Here is a 21,064-nt window from a genome sequence, read left to right as displayed (position 1 = left end):
CACAATCTACTAAAAAAAATGTTAAACGTTTATTGGGTTGAATAATATAACAGAAGTACAGTGAATTAGTGTAACAGTTGTAGACCCTCTTGACATATTTACGATATTTAGTATTTGTACATGAAAATTAAGTGGCAGTGGTTACTGCTCAGCTCCACGTTTGGTGTCAGGTACCAGCTGTCCTTCACACTTGGTGACAAAAGTGCCACTTCTCATTACGTTCATTATGTCTGTATAAATAAAGCCTAGTCATATTACTAATTTTATATTAGTCCTCAAATCTGTGTGCAAGCATGTTTAAAGTGTTCACTCCATCCTGCAAATGTTAGAGGAGACAATAGGAGTTTATGTAAATCCTACTAGTTCAGTATGAGAAAATGTTATCAACAGGTGACAGCAGCTATTCAACTTTGTATAACAGTATCATCATCTCATGCCTTGTAACAACAACCGGTAACTGCCTCATCCACACAATACTTGAAACAGCAGGCACACGCAGATGTAACAGTATGGAAGAAAAAACACTGCTATAGTGATCGCATGTAGCAAAGCCCCAGATGGATTCATAGTCTTACCTGCATATTTTTTTTATTTCATTATACCAAGATAATGTTACATTACTAGTTTCATAGTTATTTCTTTTTTTTTTACATTCCCAGTATACTTATGTTCATGCCTCTCTTCATTCTTAAGACACACTTTAACTGCACATTTTTATGTATCACTTATTGCTCTGGCTTCCGCTTCACTTACTGGTCATCACAGGAAACACTTTTGACCAAAATGAACTGCAAGTCCACTTCTGTTACCCAGTCACACTGATTTAGGGAGGGTATTTGTGTTACTAAAATGAACAGGAAAGAGCTAGCTACTCTGAGTATGAGGTCCTGTTTGGGGAGACTAACAGCAAGTGGCTATTTTCTTTCTCAGTCCGTACTTGTCTATAAAACCAACTTTTACTGATCATTGCTGTTTATTAGTTCATTTACATATTTAACCAAACAGACATAAAAAGAAACAAGAATAAGGAAAAGCCATTTGAGCCAGTGCCATGGAGCACAGAGATAAATTCCTAGCTATGACCCAGGCACGATTAGAGGCTCGGGCATCAGAGGCACTGGCAAGGAGAGATGGGCATGGCCATTCTGGGGGAGGAAGTTCATTAGAGTTGCTCCCTAAGGGGAGAAATGGTTTACAGAGGGGAGTAGCCCTTGGCCATTTTCACTGAATAAGGGTAGGTCATGACAACCCTCCTCAGTAAGTAGAAGCAGTTGCAGGCACAATCTGGCAGGATGCCCTTAAGATTCACACTGGCCACAATTCGAGAAAGTTCAGGGGAGGAAGCAGATTGACCTGGCATCATTTGAGGCACTGGGATGACTGAACAGAATGAAGAAGAGTAGGGGGAAAATAAAAACAGAGAAGGCATTTGGATTTGTCATTATTGAAAGATATCAACATTAAATTAAGTCTTTTGTGGTTTTTGTTTTGTTTTTTAAATAGAACTTTAAGTGTTTTTTGAGAAATTGTACAGTGAGAGAGGGGAAGAAATGGCTTACTTGAACCTTCTGCCTTCTCTTCCTCCATTCCACTTCTGTAGAAACTACTTGTCCATTTAACTGGTTTTATACAAATCTATTTATTTATTTACTTGTTTTTGCTTACTGAAAATTCTGTTGCGATGATCACACCTTTTCAGAGGAAGCACAGGGAGAAAAGCTCTATAGACATAAAAGATTTTTTTTTTTCAAAACATTTACAGCATTAGAATTTTGTAGCATAGACATGTTAAATTAGGCGTTACCATTTAATTTTACAAAATACAATTTGCAAACAATGGAAATATTGCACTTTTCCACGAAACGTATGAATAATAGTGGGGAGGGAGGGAGGCATTCCTGAAACATTGTATGAATAACAGTCCTGTTTAGTAATAAGATAACATTTCTCGAATGCATTAATAAGCTGAAAAAAAGAGACATAAAGGAGTCAAATAATAATAGATTAGCTTGTGAAGTAAAGATGTGTGAGTTATTGACAGGATGTATAGTAACGCAGATGGGAGCAAAAGTAGTTAATCAGAGACAGTGAGTAAGACATATGAAAAGTTAATGTAGTCACTGCATTTAGATTAGATGTAGGTGGGGGGGTAAATAGAGTAGAATGAAGTAGAGGTGTGTAAAACAAACTAGAGGTTTTGTAAACATGAAATTAGTTATATCAGAGACAGAAAAAATAGATTATCAAACTCAAAGTAGAAGGAAAAGATGTAGTTTAACACAGGATAGAAACAAAGTGGTAAAGAGGCAAAGAGGTGTAATGGTGATACGATATGGGGGAAAATGCAAAGAGCATAGTTCATAGGTTGGTACTAGGCTATCAGCCCTAGGGCCTATACAAGCCTAGCCAAACAATTCCCTGGATATTGCTTCCCACGATATTTACTTCCCTGGACTCCTGTCTAGCAGGGCGACTGACGTGATCCCCAGGGTGAACTTCCTATCTCCCATCCACTCGTCAAGGTTCTTCTTGAAGAGGGCCAAGCAGGTGCTCTGCTTGACTTGTATGGGCAGTCTATTCCAGAGTATGGGGAGTCTCTGGGTCAGGAAACTATTCCTCCAGCATGTTTTGTGCATTGTGATGACAAGGTTTAGATCCCTGGAGGGTGTGGCTCTGAGGGATTGGGATTTCTTTAAGTGGAGCATGTCCAACAGCTCAGGGTTTGACATGGCCTTGTATGTTAAGCAGAGATCGCCTCTGAGTAGACGATATGCCACAGAGTATAGCTGGAATTTTTTAAGGCGGTCAGCATAGGACATCTGCTTTAGGCCTGTGATTCTTTTAGTGAGGTATTTCTGCGGCCTTTCCAGCTGTTGCAGATGTCTTGTGAGGTACATACCAAACAGGGCGTTGTACTCTATAATGGGTCTAATGAGGGATGAGTACAGTGGGACAATGACCTCCTTTTTTCTGGATGAAAAGCCCTTAATGATAAGGTGTGCCACATAGAAGGATTTACTGACTGTTGTGGCGATCTGGTTATCGAAGGTGAGACCACTATCCACCTGTGTTCCTAAGTCTCTCATTACATTTTCGGTGTTTAGTGTACTGCCACCTGTGTGGTAATTCATTGGTACATGTTTTTTCCCCAAAGGGGATAACTATACATTTCTTGGCATTAAGCTTGAGCCCACGGCTCTGGCACCAAGCATCTGTTTCTGTAAAGCCCTTTTGTAGAATATCCACATCATTTGGGGATTCAATAATGGCTCCCAGTTTGCAGTCATCTGTGATCTTTGTTAGCCAAGAGTCTCTTAGTGTTGGCCTGTACTTCAGAGAATTAGATGCCAGACAAGACCGGTCCCAGGACTGAACCCTGAGTTTACTCCACTTGTCACTTGTCTGGAGCTGGATTTGGAGTCGGGTACTTTTACAGTCTGGGTTCTGTCAGTAAGCCAGTTGGCAACCCATCAAGTGACATAGGGATTTATGCCCAGCGTAGTAAGTTTATCTATGATTCCAGAGTGGGGGATGGTGTTGAAGGCCTTGGCGAGGTCCAGATAGACTGTGTGGACTGCTTTACCATCGTCCACAGCTCTGGAGACTGATTCAAAGAAGTCAGTCAGGTTCAGAAGACAAGATCGGCCCTTCACGAACCCAAACTGGGTGGAATCCAGTGTTTGAAGGTTGCCAATGTCTTTGTTTATAAGTTCCATGATAATGCATTCCATGCCCTTGCAGATCAGGCTCATCAGACTGATGGGATGGTAGTTCCCAGGATTCAAGGTGGATTCCCCCCTTGTGGAGTGGGATAACTGTAGCTGTGCGCCACTCAATGGGCATGAAGCCTGAGGTGAGGCTATGATTAAACATGACACTTAGGTGAGGTGCCAGTTCATTTTGTAGTTCATGTAGTACACAGCCCAAGATGTCATCTGGTCCCATGGATGCTGTAGTCTTAGCTTTGGAGAGTGCGGTTTCTACTGTGTGGCCGTGATTACCGGAATGTGGCAATCTTTTGGTATTGAGATGGGCCCTTTAGGGGGTGAGAGGGAGGGTGAAGTTGGCACTAAATCGATCTGCCAGGATATTGGCAATATCCTTGGGATCAGAATATTTAATGCCATTATGTTGTAGCTCAGAGCAGATCTGAGCATTGCCATTTAGATTCTTGACATAACTATAGAATGCCTTGTGGTTGTCTTTGGAATCTTTGGCAATTTTATTTTCATAACTAGCTTTGGAGGATTTTATGAGGGATCTCAGCATCTTACTGAGGCTGGTAAGGGAGTTTTCTGCATCCTTAGATTTTCCTTTTTTCTGCAACAGTTTCTTCCTTCTGTTGTATAGTTTTTTTTATGGCAGGGGACCACCAGATTAGCTTCCTTTTTTTGAAGGAGAGCGTCTTGGTTCTATTTGGGATGGCATGATTCATGCACAAGTGGATGTGCTTGTACAGTGCCTTAGTGTAGGATTCAGCAGTCGAACTTTCAGCTCTCATCTGCATAGGTGCCATGAAGTTTGTCACTTCTGACTTAAGTAGCATGAAGTTGGCTTTGGAGACGTTATTTAAGGAGGTTTCCTTACTGGGGTGTGGGGGTGGGATGTGGATGTCAAGGGTGATTTGCTTATGGTCAGACCTGACCAATGAGGGGGTGACCACTGGTGTGGAGCATCTATATCCCATGTTGGTAATGACCAAGTCTAGGATATTGGAGCCCTGGTGGGACAATGGATTAGTTGATCCAGGGCATTGAAATTTATGAATTCCAAGAACTGTTGGGAAAAGGTGTTGGTACCAGAGTAGTTTTCCCAGTTAATGACAGGGTAGTTGAAATCATCACCCAGTATTAGGGTGTTTGGTTGTATCTTATTATTTTCCAGTATGTTTAGAAAGGTGTAGTGAGAATTTTGGGGCATGGTGGGGGATCTGTAGCAAGCTACAATTTGGATTGCAGTCTTACCTAGTGTTAGTTGCATCTGGAGAATTTCAGATGCATTGTGTTGGGAAACTAGCCTGGAGGTGTGAATATCCTTGGTGAATATGAACACTCCTCCACCTTTAGTGTTTTGGTCTTGGTTTGGTGGCCAAAAAGTGTGGTAAGAGTTGGAGCCTGACATTGCAGGGGTGCTCTCTGGAGCCTTGAACCAGGTCTCAGTTACTGCACAGATACAGATGTTCTCCATTTTTAGGAGTGCCTCGAGAGAGTGCATTTTGAGGTTTAGATTTCTAGAATTGAGTAGCATTACTTTCAGATTTTACATGCTTGTATCTGTTATGGTGGTGGTTTTGTCCTTTGAACCTTGCCTATAAAAGGCACTATAGGGTGGCAAGAGCTTTAGCCAGTAACCTGAATCCCAGGGGTGACAGGTGTAAACCATCTCTGACAAAGCATTATGGTTTGTCGATCATGTCGTCCCAGGCAGACAGATACTGGATCCCCTTTGAATGACACCAGAAGCTTAGCCAATTGTTAAATGCCTGGGCAAAGGCAGGATGTTACTCAGGGCTAGGGTCATACCTGCCTGGGCCACATGATCCGAGAGCTCTTCCATGTCTCTTTTCATGTAGTCCAGGGAGATACTTCTCAAGTCATTCACTCCAACATGGACAATGACAGAGTCATATTTGCACTTGTGGAGTGACTTATGTGCATGCGTTAGGTGGCGGATCCTGGCACCCGACAGGTAGCTGACTGTAATTTTCTCCTTGTTCAGCCTAGTGAGTGGGACATCAGTATGCCTGACTATAGAGTCACCTATGACTAAAGTGTTGGGTACGTTGTCTTGCCTTAGGGGCTGTTGTTGGGTGACACACTGGTGTCGTGAGCTATGTGTCACTTTGGTTGTGACTGGTGTTTGTTTGCGTTTCAGCTTCGGAGGTCCTTGTTGCTTGAGCAGGTTAATGTTAAGGGCCTCCGCATATGTGAGTTTAGTGTTGCTATGTGTGGGTGCTGATGGTGTGGGTTTTGAAGGGCTATTTGTTGCTTGAGGTGTAGTCCAGGTGTTAACCTTCTCCTCTTGACTATCTAGCACAATCTTGGCTGGAGAGAGCTTTGCTTCCAGTTTGGCTATGTAAGTGCATCTTCCACAGGTTGTAGTGTTGGGTGGTAGGAGAAGAGGGTTGTCTGTGTACATAAGGCAGTTGCTGCATTGCCCAAGTATGCCCAGATTCACCAGGTGGACAGGAGAAATCACTAGAAGCTGACTCTTGGACATGCCTGTTTAGGTGCTTTTTTTGTAAAGTACAAGAGCTGTTTTCCCTTACCTTTGCAAGGTACTTTGCAATTATAGGCTGTTTAGTGCCTACGATTAATTTCTCCTTATTAACAAGGAGAGTTGAGTGCTTGTATCAGTTTAAGGCTTCGTTGTGCTTTCCAGCAGGTTCTAGAGCAAGTGCTAGTCACAGGGGTTCAGATTTTAGTGCTGCTACTGAGAAACCAGCTAGTTCTAAGGGAAAATTTGAACAGCAGACTTTCTGGCACCTGGAATGGTTTAACTGTAGCCCCGCGGTGCTGCATGATGCGAAAAATGCGCAAACACATGAGTTTTTAAGCCAGAAAGTTGAAAGGGACAGAAATCAGCCCAAAATGGCTAATAAAATTACAATTTCAGAGCTGGAAACCACTCCTCTAGCGTTAGATAGGCAGTGCAATGCTCACCAGTCCCACTGGTAGGCAGTAGGACTTCCCTCTACCACAGCAAGGTCTGGATAACTCTGAACACAGAAAATAAAGTCCTGAGACAAGCAAAGCCTGGGATATGGACTGGCTAGGAAAGGTGGGAAATGAGCAAACAAGATAGTATTTTTTTTTTTTTTTTGTTAAAACAGGCTAAACAATTCAATAATACAGTAAATAAACACAGAAAAGGCTAACGCACTTGAGTGTGCAGCCCTAAACAGAAAATGCAATTAAAACTCTACAAAAGTATCCATTTAAAACTTTTTGAATGAAGCAAGGCAAGTGCACAACTGAGTCTACATATACAGAAAAGTCTATATATACAGATAAGCAACTAAAACACACAATCAATTCAGATGCAGTGCAACCTAGAAGGAAACCACTCAGGTATACACTACAGGCATAGCTCTCAACTATCCCACTTTTTGTCTAATTTTTCTGGTCTGTTCCTTATAAAATTTGCATTTTCTGGCAAATCAGTGAGGATTGAATTCAGTAAGTAATGGCAGACATTTGAGTTTCAGATTTCATGTCCTTTAGAAATGCACGGTAACACAAAACCTTTTATTCTAGCTACTGTCTAAGTTTATAAGAGCAATATTTAAAATGTGTCCCTGTTTTTAGCTTTACTCCTTCCATTATTTTTGGCTTTGTCCAGATTCCTAGTACTAACAGGTTAAGAGGTATGATTACAGATTATTATAAATTAATTATTGTTATGTGTTTCTGGTAATTGTTTAGACTTTTATCTTTGTGATACACAATGATTTATATCAGATTGTAGAACTCAAGTAGTTTTTTGAGCTTAGATTTGAAGGCATTATGGTCCTTAATTTGCCTGTTCATTTTTTTCTATACCTTAGTTAGCTATTTTAATAGAGTGTAAACTGTGTCAGTGGATATCACCTTTTTGTGTTTTACTTAGGCTGTGTTCTTTGGAACTTAAATCCCTATGTGATGTATACCAAGTTAAACTAGAAGAGAGAGATGGTACTGTTGGGCAGTAAAGAATTTGTTGTGTCCTCTTTGGGTGAGGGGGTGAGACATTCTGAGAGTTCTAGCCAATTTAGCTTTGTAAAGCTGCATAGTGATGTGTTCTGTATGCTATATTTGTGGCATATTTGTTTACTTTGTTGTAGCACTGTTGTAGTTTGCTTATTTGGGCTTGCTAAAGATTTGTGAATATGGCTGAGGCATAAGTTAGGCTTGGAAATAGAAGGGTGGATGCAATAGTTTTTATTTTCCTTTTTCATTTAGGATGCGTTTTGATTTGTACATGGTTCCTTGTTTTGGTGAGTTTTCTTGTTGACAAGATCAGTGTGTTTGTCAGATTTTAACTTCTTATGTTTGTTAACCCCTAGCAGTTCAGAGTGCGGTGCTACTTTTGTCCTATGTCTCTGCTGAGAACATTTGTAACTTCGGGTTTTTCTGTTGAGGGTGGATGGATGTGAATACCATTAGTTTAGTTTTCTTTCGATTTAAGGATTGTTTGAGTCAAGTCTTGATAGATGCAAAGGATTCTTGAGTGATGGACTCTATATTATTTTGGGTAAAGGATTGTTTACATTATGCCCTTATTCATTTTCAAAAGCATTTTATTGTTTCATTCTTTCATTTAATGTTGTAGAGATTATAATCTTAGATTTTTTGGTACCACAGTCCAACTTTTTTTCTTTCCAAGAGTGTCTATTTAGTGAAGAGTAACTTAAGTCCATATTTTTACCAACCTCAATGCCACGGTTGTTTCCGTGGTATTAAGTTTTATGCCATATGAAATGTTTCTTCATTTGGTCTTTATTTCCATTTTGGCTATCACTGTCAAGTCTAATACAGTCTGTGCTTACCATGACTGAAGCTTTTGGCCAAGCTATTCTCAGAACTAGTGCTTTATCTAAATAGGAGAAGACTTTAACAATGGATCTTGTTGACACATTATGTTTACTTGATACAGTTTTCCCTAGTGATTTTTGGCTGTTTTTGTACCATATGAAGGGACCTGTTGCAATCTCAAGGTCTGTGATATCCACATTGTGTGACAACTCACAATGCTATTTCCCTCCATAGTTTCAGGTACCCCAAATATTTTATTATTTCTTTGCTCCTTATTTTCTAAGACTTCTATTTTATTTATCAGCCATTAATTTTATGTTAGTAAACATTTTACCTGATTCTTTTCCTCTTCCATCTGTGTCACTTAGGGAGTATTTCATGTCATTGTTTTTAGTCTCTTCTTGTTAAACCATTTTTTTTAATTATTTTAGTGTGTTTAATACAATTTTCTTGTATGAAATTCTTTTCAGTTGGATACTGAGCATGTTCAAAGAGGTCATGAATAGGAGATAGTTGCTGGAAGTCGCTTTTTACCAAAATCTCACAGTGTGAAGATTTTGATGACTAATTTCTAAAGTCTGGAATTAATCCTTATAGTCAAATCATGAACTATTATGAATACTCCTTCACTGACAATTATTTCCAGTAGTAATGTCATTCATTCAAGGAATTTTAGAAAATTAGAGCATCTTTAGTGCTGTTAGTCTTCAGTCACATTAACTGTGACCACTCCCACATGGCCACATTACCCGTGACCACTCCCACAGGGCCACATTACCTGTGACTACTCCCACAGAGCCACATTACCTGTGACCACTCCCACAGGGCCACATTACCTGTGACCAGGGCCACATTACCCATGATCACTCCCACAGGGCCACATTACCCATGATCACTGAATACTATGGAATCTTTTTTCTACTTTTATTGTACTTCTGGAGTATTCCAGTTATGAAGTCACATGGCTGGATTAATGGCTTTCCAAATGATATGAAGTTTTATGTTATGTAGCCACTACAAGTAGTACAAGGCATTCAGAGTATGACTTATTTTCACTGCTGTCCTCAGAGCATGGGCTTGTTATTCAAAGCTGAATAAATAGAAGATGTGAAGTAAACTTCAAGGATAAGTGCATACATTCTCTACTGTGCCCAAGTGGAAGACTTATTTATGTGACAGTAATACAGAACTGACCAGTGTCAGATTGCCTCATCATAGTGCTCAGTAATGTGGGTTGTAGTGTCATTGTGGATACTCCCAGAATAGTACTGTGCTATTTTTGCACTTCTTACAGATGTTCAGTGATTACCAAGTGCTATAAATGAAGAATGAGAATAGTCTTTACCTGTTTTAGCAATTGTGTTAATAAAAGCAGAACAAAAGAACTACAAACAGAAAATACAGTTGTAATATTTAAAGTAGCTACACAATGCATCTCTGTTGTTGTGGGTAAAGTATTTTATAAATGTTTCATCATAGTGATAAAAATACTAATAATTAAAATCTCTCTTTTAGGCATGAGAAGCACAGAGGGGAGTATGAGTGGCAGACTAAGGCCATCAGTTGGGACACCCCAGGTGCATCACCCTGCAGAAAACAAGCAGCAGTGCTCTGACGAGCTTTACTGTCCTCCAGTATCACAGCTTTACTCAGAGTATCAGTGGAGCAAGATCTCTGAATGTGATACATGTATGACTGCACAGCATAGTCCAGCAACACTTCAGAAGTCTTGCACACAGGAGAAACCATATAAGTGTCCTGAATGCAGTAAGTGTTTTGCACACAACAGTCATCTGATATACCACCTGGCAGTACACACGGGGGAGAAACCATACAAATGTCCTGAATGCAGTAAGTGCTTTGCACGAAAGGCTGATTCATTAATGCATCAGAAGATGCACACGGGGGAGAAACCATATAAATGTACTGAATGCAGCAACTGTTTTGTACATAAGAGCAATCTATTAAAACATCAAAAGACTCATGCAGGGGCAAAACCATATAAATGCACTGAATGCAGTAAATGCTTTGTATATAAAAGTTACCTTCTGTACCATGAAAAGACTCACATGCAGGACAAACCATATAAATGTGCTGAATGCAGTAAGTGTTTTTCACAGAACAGTAGCCTCATGCGCCATCAAGCGATTCACACGGGAGCAAAACCCTATAAATGTGCTGAATGCAATAAGTCTTATATAGAAAAGAGTGGTTTCCTCTATCACCAAAAGACTCACACGGGGGAGAAACCTTATAAATGCACTGAATGTAGTAAGTGTTTTTTACACAGCAGTCACCTCAAATGCCATCAAGCCATTCACACGGGGCTGAAACCATATAAGTGCACTGAATGTAGTAAGTGTTTTGCACATAAGAGCAATCTTGTGAAACATCAAAAGACTCATACAGGGGTCCGAATGGAAAGATAATAAAATCGTCAAGAAAAGGGTGGAGAGTATTATTGCTAGAACTGAATTCATCCTCAAGGCTTGGTGAGTACCTTCATGTGGTGGACCTTGTTATCACTAAATCTCTCCAAGATGGCACTGATATCTAAACTGTATTTTATATAGTATATATCATGGACAGAGGTAGGCTAAAAAAAAAAACTAGCTGTACAAGTCCCAGGATAAAAAAGTGCCTGATCCTGGTCAGCGCACCGGTACCAGGACCAGAAAAAAACAGCGCAGAATCCTCAAGAAACGGAAAGATTCCTACAATGGGATTAGGCCAGACTCAGGGGAGGGTGCCCCCCCTTGTAGAAGGAATTAGTAGTACACAAAAAACTGACAAGCAAAAAAGAGCCATAAAGATGACAGAGTGGACAATTGAGGATAAGGAAGACATTAAGTGTTGTCACTGTTGTGTAAGAAGCCCAAAATTTCCAGATATAAGATATTCAAAAAGATTAAGAGAAGTTATAGGAAAGAAAAATACTTGCACAATAAAAACTGTCAAACGCTTCAAATGCAAATGTGTGTTCATAAATATAACAGATTCATGAAAAACATGATATAGGCCAAGAAACGTCAGCCATTTGTAAGAAGCATCTGAGAAAGTGCAAAAATATAAAGAACAAAACCTTGAGATTTTTGAAAGGTATAAAAAAAAAAAGAAATATGGACATGAGAAAGAAAGTGATCTGATATGGTATAATATGTATGACAAGGAGAAAGCCAAACTAGGCAATAAAAAAGCTGCTTCAGGGATATGTGAACAGAAATACAGGCAAAGGCACCCAGGTATGGAAAATTTCAAAATACAAAAAATAAGATCACAAAGGGGAATGTTGAACAGAATATTGTTAAAGTAGAAATGAAACAAATAGAAGCTGAAGTTATTAAATACCTGTAAAGTGAAGGATTTGGTGTAGAAAGTCTAACGCAAGTTATGTCACAGCATGATGGAACTATGAGTCCCCAAATTAAGGAGAAACAGGTGGAGCAGGAGACATGAAATATGGACTTGGGAAAGAAAAATAAAGAGATTTAATATGATGCAAAGAAGAACGCAAAGCTAATCGATACAAAAAAGCAGCACCGAGGATACCTGAAGAGAAATGCAGGAAAAGGCATCTGGATATGGAAAATTTTACAAAACAAAAAAACTGAAAATAAAACAATGGGGGAAGCAGAAAAGAGGATTAGTAATGGAGACGTTAAAGAAATAGAAACCAAAGTTCTGGATTATCTACAAAGTGAAGTATTTAGTGCAGAAAAGCCAACCCTGGTAAAGTCACAGCATGATGGAACAATGAGCCCCTAAATTAAGGAGAAACAGGTGGAACAGGAAGAATCTGATCACTCGCCACATGAAGATACTCTAGAACTTTCAGCAGGAAGCTACTACAAAAGCTTAATTGGAGTTGCACAGCAAGGGAATGGCACGATAGGCCAGTGAGTTCCCCTATGAAAGAGCAATGGATGACGCATGATGCAGCTGAAGAGAATATATCACAGGAAGATGTTCTGGAAATTTCTGTAGAATGTCAGCAGGAAGCAGAGTAAAGAATATGCCCTTAGTTTAGAGGAAAATGATCTAAGGGAAGAGTTGCTTGATTAAAGATAGATGTATTAAGATCGATTAAAGAAATAAGATTACAGAAAGTAAATAAGAGCCAAAATGTCAGAAGTTTAAAAAAACAAATGAACTTTTAAAGTAGTAGGATGCTGTAGACCATAGTCATCTCTGGCCGCTTCTTAGCTTATTTGAAATGGGACATTTTCACCAAACTTATTCTCCATCTAAACACAATGCTGCTTTCTGCACAACTTCAGCCATTTGGCATACCAGGTAGTGATTTGGTGATAAGCCATGCTGCCATATTTCAGAGGTAATGTGGGTGCAACTTCTAAAGGATAGAGAAAGTTCAGCTCTATCTCCATTGAAGTTTTTGCTTATTGTAAACTTATACTTAGATGGCATCCAGTATTCCCACTACGATTCAGAGCGTTGGTGCAGTAATATAATTCTTGGCCATATCATGTACTCCATGCCAGTTATTTCCATATAGTGTTGGACTGTCCCTTTAATGGAATTTCAGAGACACTGTGCTTGATGCTACCTTTTATGCTATAACATGTAGACTAGTTTACTACCACAAGGGTGCATTACCTTTACCAAATCTGGTAACACTGATTCTGCAACAGCAAATCACAATGCTGAAAGCAGCTAATGTCAAAAGTAAACCATATTCTGAAAGTCCCTACTGCTCTTCACCCAGAAACAAACGTTAACATGGCTCCCAGAGGGGGTCAAGTCCATGAGATCTGCATTTTGTGATTCTCTGCTGTGGAGTCTGTGTTACCAGATTTGATAGCGGTAACATCAGTCTTGTGATAGTAACCATGTAGGCAACTCCTTATTACAGATAAGATTCTCCTAATCCTTGGAATATATTTTGCAGGTACTGTGACAGTATTGGTATTGACATATAATTTCTTATAATCCTTGGAATATATATTGCAGATACTGCAACAGTATTGATATTGACATATAATTCCATATTACAGATAAGATACTCCTAATCCTTGGAATATATATTGCAGCTACTGTAACAGTATTGGTATTGACATATAATTTCTTATAATCCTTGGAATATATTTTGCAGATACTGTAACAGTATTGATATTGACATATAATTCCGTATTACAGATAAGATACTCCTAATCCTTGGAATATATATTGCAGCTACTGTAACAGTATTGGTATTGACATATAATTTCTTATAATCCTTGGAATATATTTTGCAGATACTGTGACAGTATTGGTATTGACATATAATTCCTTATTACAAATAAGATACTCCTAATCATTAGAATATATATTGCAGGTACTGTAACAGTATTGGTATTGGCATGTAATTTCTTATTACAGATAAGATGCTCCTAATCCTTGGAATATATATTGCAGATACTGTAACAGTGCTGATATTGACATGTAATTCTGTGTTACAGATAAAATACTCCTAATCCTTGGAATATGTATTGCAGATACTGTAACAGTATTGGTATTGACATTTAATTTCTTATTACATATAAGATGTTCCTAATCCTTGGAATATATATTGCAGATACTGTAACAGTATTAATATTGACATATAATTCCGTATTACAGATAAGATACTCCTAATCCTTGGAATATATATTGCAGATACTGTAACAATATTGATATTGACATAATTCCGTATTACAGATAAGTTACTCCTAATCCTTGGAGTATATATTGCAGATAATGGAACAGTATTGGTATTGACATATAATTCCTTATTACAGATAAGATACTCCTAATCCTTGGAATATATATTGCAGATACTGTAACAGTATTGATATTGACATATAATTCCGTATTACAGATAAAATACTCCTAATCCTTGGAATATATATTGCAGATACTGGAACAGTACTGATATTGATATTGACATATAATGAACTGTGGCTTCATCAAGTTAATACTGCTGTGACTATACTTTTCAGATTCTGGAAGAGCACTGTTAATGATGTTACTAGATATTCATTGAGTTACAAAGTTATGTTTAAAAGGTGTTAGATTCTGGGTTCTATTCCTACAGTACCATACAGCTATGGAGCATTGTTTTTCTTTTGCATTCTGCACCTGCTGCTGGGGTAGTAACTGTATACAGTGACTTTGCTTCTGTTGTGACTGAAAGATATATAGCGTTTACATTCACTATCTTAACTTTCCCCATTGGAAGATGGGGGGAGAGACAGGGTCTGTCATTAAAGTTGTCCTGTCCACAAATTCAGGGACTGCATCCAATGTTGACCCATGGCCAGATACTGTGTGTTTACAAGATGGATCTTCTGTACACTTGTACATTTTAAGTATTCCAAACATGTTTCCCATCCTTGGGTCGAAAATGTTGAAATACTCGCACGTTTTGGAAGAAATACTTTGATTCAAAACATTTTCATAAACCAAGCATCAATGTGTCTGTTGGCTTCATCTTACTGATATTCATTTCCATATATAAGAAATCTCACTTCCAATGTGTTCAGCATTTTTGGGTGTATTCACTTTGATCCATTAACACCATGGCCCTACTGTCTCTGTTTTCATAATTTTAGCAGCTGATATATTGTTTCATACATACCTTTTTTAGTTAAATTATAATATCGTTATGTAAGGTTTACTTTTAACTTAGACCTTATGTCGCTTTCACACAAAAGGTATATTAATCAAGCAAGAACTATTTAATCACTGGGGTTTGTATGCTGGAGGATACTATGGAAAGGCTGATAGAACAGAAACTGTGTTGGTAAGAAACACTGGGAACACACACCACAACGAATTGCAGAAAATGAAGTAGTAATTACACGGGATCATTTAATCGCAGTTGTTAAAGAAAACAATAAGTGAGAAAGCCATCTGTTGGAGCTAAAGAAAAATAACAAAGGTAGGAATTCTTAGTGGAATGCCATTTCTGATAATTGTATTATTATGTGCACTGAAAGACATACAATTTTAAAATACTGAGACATGCAAACAGAAAATAAAGCAGTTTGGAACAGGACACCCTTGTTAGTTTCAGTAGTCATGGAAGAAACTGTACAAATTAAACAAATCTCCAAACATATTCAAATATGCTAATGGTCCAGGTTGCCCAGTACATACCAGTGAAGGAGACAGCCTTGAGTCCACTGTGACTGCTGAGGGGACCAGTCCTGAGAAACATCAGATTTGCCAGTAGCAGTGTTTTCATTGCCTTTATCTACTGCTGGACAAAGAAATGTCCATTTTGGTCGTTGGAGTTAAAACCCTCTAAAATATTTAGATAATTTAAACAAGAGGAGAAACAAAGCAAAGAAGTAAATTTAGCAAGATGTCCACAAGAAACTGTTGTCTGCAGGAAATACAAAAAAAAAAATGTGCATCTGTCAGTGCTGAATGATGGCCTGCAGTTGAGATGAATTGCAACTCTAAAGTTTAAAAATTGAAAAATGGTGCCATTAAAATGAATGTCTGATGCATCGGGGGAAAGTACAGTTATAAAAACTATGAGGCAGGATTCTAAAAACAAATTGGTTTATTATGGATTCAAAATGTTACATTATACAATATTTATTGGTGGCAAGCAATGTATTTTCCAATGTTGATTTAGATTTTTCACATTCTTCGGTATGTGTGTTATTAACTGTGTTACTTAGTGAAGTTGGGCACTGAACATTGTGTTACATTTCACATGAACAGTTTGTTACTATTCTGTTAACAATGTATTTCTAAAAATGATTTATTCTGAGAGAGTAATACATTGTTTCCTAAATACATACTGACAAACCTTTTTGCTTTGTAGTTTGTTTCATGCTGCTAGCATTGTCTTGCTGTTTGTTTATTTCACAAACTGTTAATGAACCGACTTGATTTATATGAAGGACTGCTGTGCCACATAACATTTCAACTGAACTATATCGTTATCAAACTAGTAAACATCATTATCACTAAATGGATGTGATGTATATCAGACATTATAGGTTCATAGGTGAATACTGAGCTAACTGCCCTGAATGGCCATCTTAAGCCTAGCTGTGTTACCCCATTAGATGTTCAAATTACCCTTTCTACGATTTTTATTCCCATACTTACCCTTTGCGAATCAGTGTTTCTGGGATAATGCCACTGAGTTTTTAAAGGGGACCCTGCTGCAGGATATGTCATTTAGGTACTACCTATGCCCACTAATAGCACAGGGGCGGTCCTGGGGTAAATTTACTTATTCCCATCCATTGATTTAAGTTGCTTTTGAAAAGGAACAGGGATGAGCTTTGTTTTACATGTATGAGGTATCCTCTGGGATAGTACCTGTCCCTCCAAACTGTTTTGTGTATGTTACAGAAGAAAGGTCTCTGGATTGGGTATTACTGATAAAATTTGACTTGTGGATGTGCAGTAGGTCCACAAGCACTGGGTAAAAGGACAGGCCAGGCACAGATCACATCATAATAGTCTATAAAAAACATTTATAGCAATAGAGCTTTGAGGTGATCCAGGTAGGTCATGTGGTGTAGTCCATATATTCTCTGTGTGAAACTCTAGTTGCATGTGTCTGGACTGGTACGTAACAAAAAGACATATTATACTCAATGATTGGACTGATGAGGGCTGAGAACAATGGGACAATGACACGTCTGGACTAAGATGCTATCTCTCTTGCTTATAAGTTGACCATTATAGAAGGACTTTCTCACGATAGTAGACACATGCTGGTCAAATGCTGGGTCAGAGTCTATATATGCTCTTAAATCTCTAACTATTGGATCGACTCTTAGGAGTGTATTGTCAATGTGATAGTTTCAAAGGGCAGTCTGTTTCCAAAAGGATACAATAATGCACTTTTTGGCATTTAGCTCTATTCCATTAGTCTGTCTCTAGTTGTTTGAGACAAGCCTTCCAGGAGGATGGCTGAGTGTTTTGAGGATTCAGTGACTGCTCCCAGCTTGCATATGTGTGTATACTTGGTGTTTAATGGGATTTCTGAGAAGTAGATGCCAAACACTAGTGATCCCAGCATAGCATCTTGTGAAGCTCCAATAGTGATTGGTCTTTTTGTGGAGGTAGTTTTCCCTGTCATGACATCCTGTGTCCTATCTGTCAGTCAGTTGTCAATCCAGCAGGTGACATACTGATTTATTCTTAATTTAGAAAAGTTTTCTACAATGCCCTAGTGGATTACTGTATCAAAAGCTATGGCCAGATCTATGTAGGTGATGTGTCTATTGTTTGGTGACTCATTCAAAATAATCCACAAGGTTAAGTAAGCATGATGTCCTTTTGATGAAATCAGACTGGGCTGGTTCCAGTGTTTGGGGGTTTCCTGTGGCCTGACTCATTTATTCATTATAAGTCTTTCCATGGCTTTATGTACGAGGCTGGTCAGACTTATTTGGTTTGTGTTACCCTGGTCAGTGGATTGCCTTCCCTTGTGTAGCGAGAAGACTGTTGCTCTCCTCCATTTGCTTAATATGAAGCCTATTTGGAGGCAGAGGCTGAATAGTGTGAGGGACATGAATGTCAGGTTTCGTGTTGTTCAGAATACATCAAGGGATATTGTCTGGAGACTGGAGCTGTAGATTTACTGTAGTATTTTTGGTTTTGAGTGGGATTCCTAGACTCGTTCCTGTGTTGTAGCTGGGGGCATATTGGTTTCTGATATTTTTGAGAGATGTTTGGGGAGTGAAGTTGGAGTTGAGTTTAAGGGCCAGCAGGTTTGTATGTCTTCAGCTTCAGTATAGGTGATAGTGTTCTCAATCAGCTCAATGCACTGCTGAGTATTGCTGCTGAAATTACAGTCATAGCTGAACAAGGCCTTGTGGTTGAACTTGGTGTGGGTGGCTATTTTTACCTTAAATTTGGCCGAGGTGAATTTAATTAAACTCCCAAGTTGTTTATTTAAATTAATGATGAGATTTCTAACATGCCGAGTGTTGAACTTCTTATTTTTGGGCTGCAGTTTTATTTGTTTGTTATAAAGGTTACTGATATTGTGGTTCCACCACGGAGGTTTGCTTTTAAGGTTCATTCCTGTTCAGTAACCACTGTCATCCCACACATATCCAGGAAATACATGAACATTCAAAAGGGACTATTTTTGGCTTCCATCAAATGATTTTTTTAAATTATCTCTCAGTACAGAGGCAGTGCCACTCTGTGAAATGCTGCACCATCACACTGCCACTCTGCGAAATGCTGCAGCATCGCACTGCCACTCTGTGAAATGCTGCACCATCGCACTGCCACTCTGCGAAATGCTGCACCATCGCACTGCCACTCTGCAAAATGCTGCACCATCGCACTGCCACTCTGCGAAATGCTGCACCATCGCACTGCCACTCTGTGAAATGCTGCACCATCGCACTGCCACTCTGCGAAATGCTGCACCATCGCACTGCCACTCTGCGAAATGCTGCACCATCGCACTGCCACTCTGCGAAATGCTGCACCATCGCACTGCCACTCTGTGAAATGCTGCACCATCACACTGCCACTCTGTGAAATGCTGCACCATCACAATGTAGCCATCAGGGGACTGCCAGAACATTCTTCAAGCAGACTGCAATACCAGGCTTTAGTAATATGCAGAACTGAAGTGACACCTTGAAATAGTGCAGTGTCCAATCTAAGTACAGTTATTGTGTGGTAAAAGCAGCAGATATCCTCTAACCACCTCTCGTAGAGCATGAGCCCACCGACATTTTCAGGAACAATCAACTTGTTGAAATCTCCAAGTAGGAAGTCAGTAACATGAAGGCTTTGTTTGCGTCAGTGAATAAGTTCCCACAGCAGGAGCTGCTTGGACCAAAGCATCAGAGAAAGCCCTCATTAGGAAGTCAAACTGCAGAGGACAGCCTTATGTCCAGCTTCAGCAGCATCTCTTGGAAGTAATATCAGGGACATAGTCTGCAGGACAGGGCTAAGACCTTTGAGCTTTGAAAGACAAACTAATGATGGCAAAGTTATATAGAGAAGGTTCACTCAAATTTAAATTCCAGTCTATTTAATTTTCTGCAACACATAAAGAGCAAGTACAACCAATTCTCTGCAAGTACATATATACACTTACAGTAGAGAAAGTGTTTTATATCCGTATTTATGTATAAAGTGTTTTGCATACTTTAGTACACAACAGTTATATGCATTTTTTTCTTTCTGGTTTTGTCTGTTTTCTGTATGTTAAAAGCCATATTTAGTTTGTCAGTTCATTTATGATATAAAATTAGCGCAATGCAGGTTCAAGTTATAACAAGTCTTCACCTGCAGAATCTAGTAGTTCCTTCAGGCGTACCGCAAGCTGCTAGTACCACGCTATCTGTCCTGCCTCAGCAACCTAACAAGTAGGCATGATCGAAGAGAATTCATTTCTATTTCAGTTTTATTTTGTGTGTACTTTTGCTAGAAGGGTTGTTGTATAAAGTGAATACTCGTAATGCAGCTGGTTATCTTACAGGGCGGTTCCTGATAGAAACTGATATTGCATATTTCTAAGCAGGTACAGGATGTTTGGGATATTTTTATCTGTGAAAGTTTGACAAACATTCACTGCACTTTCTGTCTGCAGATTGCATCCTTCACTCATTGCAGATCTGATCAGAAATACATGGGATGTCTGGTAATCTATGTTAACTGGGACTGGAGAGGGTAAGTTTTAGAGAAAGTCATGGATTGTAAACAGTGTTTACATATGTGTTCTTCAGCCATGTAATTGCCCTGATTCCAAAAGGCTTGTCATTGTAAGTGACTTAGTCCGCTGTAAGGCTGTATTACATATAGGCATTACACTGGAATAAGTCACTACACCAAGAGCAAGTCTTAATACTTAAAATAATGTTTTAGTAATATCCTGATATCCTGCTTTATTTGGGGGGATTAATAAAGTACTTTACAGATATTTGCATAATTCACTCATTTAATGTATACACCTTGGTTTACTCCAAGTCTTTTGGGCTTCTAATACCATGACAGGAATGCACCCCATTCCTAAGTCAAAGTATGATTACAGTTTGTGAAATTAGTATTTTTTCAGTCTTTGATGTCAGCCAAAAGTGCTCTTCTCAGCACCCACAATGTACCCGGAACTGACTCCTTTTGCATTTCACACATGTATTGGTAACATACCTAAATACGACTGTAAATTCTTTTTTATGTAACCCATTGCTCATACTGCTATCAAAACTGTCTGGGTATCCTTCTTCCACACTACCCACATGTCTGCCTGCACATCCTGGTATTTTATGATTTTGTGTTTGATTGTAAGACACTGTAGTCACTGGGTATGTCAATTTCAGTGATCAATGCCACTTTTGTCTTTTTTTCATGGTGTACTATATCTAGTTTTCTCACATCTATTTTTTTGAACTATTGGTGATAGGTGATCACATGTGATATAAACTTCATCATTCTCTGTAATGCTTTGTGGCTAAAGTTTCTAATGCTTCTGTGCTACTTTAGTATTGTAGTGTTTGGATAATCCCCAATGCAACAGTCTTGCTACTTTATTCTGCCTTTCAGTATACAGGCCCTCTGCCATTAGTGTATCA

The 21,064-nt window shown here is 38.9% G+C and overlaps 1 protein-coding gene across 1 annotated transcript in view; it reads left to right on the top strand.

The window, feature by feature from the left end:
* LOC122801682 (gastrula zinc finger protein XlCGF52.1-like) overlaps positions 1-16,315 on the top strand; it is a 116,818-nt gene extending 100,503 nt beyond the window's left edge. Inside the window, exon 5 of the mRNA XM_044071192.1 lies at positions 10,029-16,315. Coding sequence (XP_043927127.1) covers positions 10,029-10,942 — 914 coding nt within the window. The 3' untranslated portion in view covers positions 10,943-16,315. The remainder of the gene's footprint in view (positions 1-10,028) is intronic.
* Positions 16,316-21,064: the final 4,749 nt, after the last annotated feature.

Source organism: Protopterus annectens, chromosome 5.part0, assembly GCF_019279795.1.
Source record: "Protopterus annectens isolate FY-2018-M chromosome 5.part0, PAN1.0, whole genome shotgun sequence".
Taxonomy (NCBI): domain Eukaryota; kingdom Metazoa; phylum Chordata; order Ceratodontiformes; family Protopteridae; genus Protopterus; species Protopterus annectens.
This window is presented reverse-complemented; position numbering and strand designations above follow the sequence as displayed.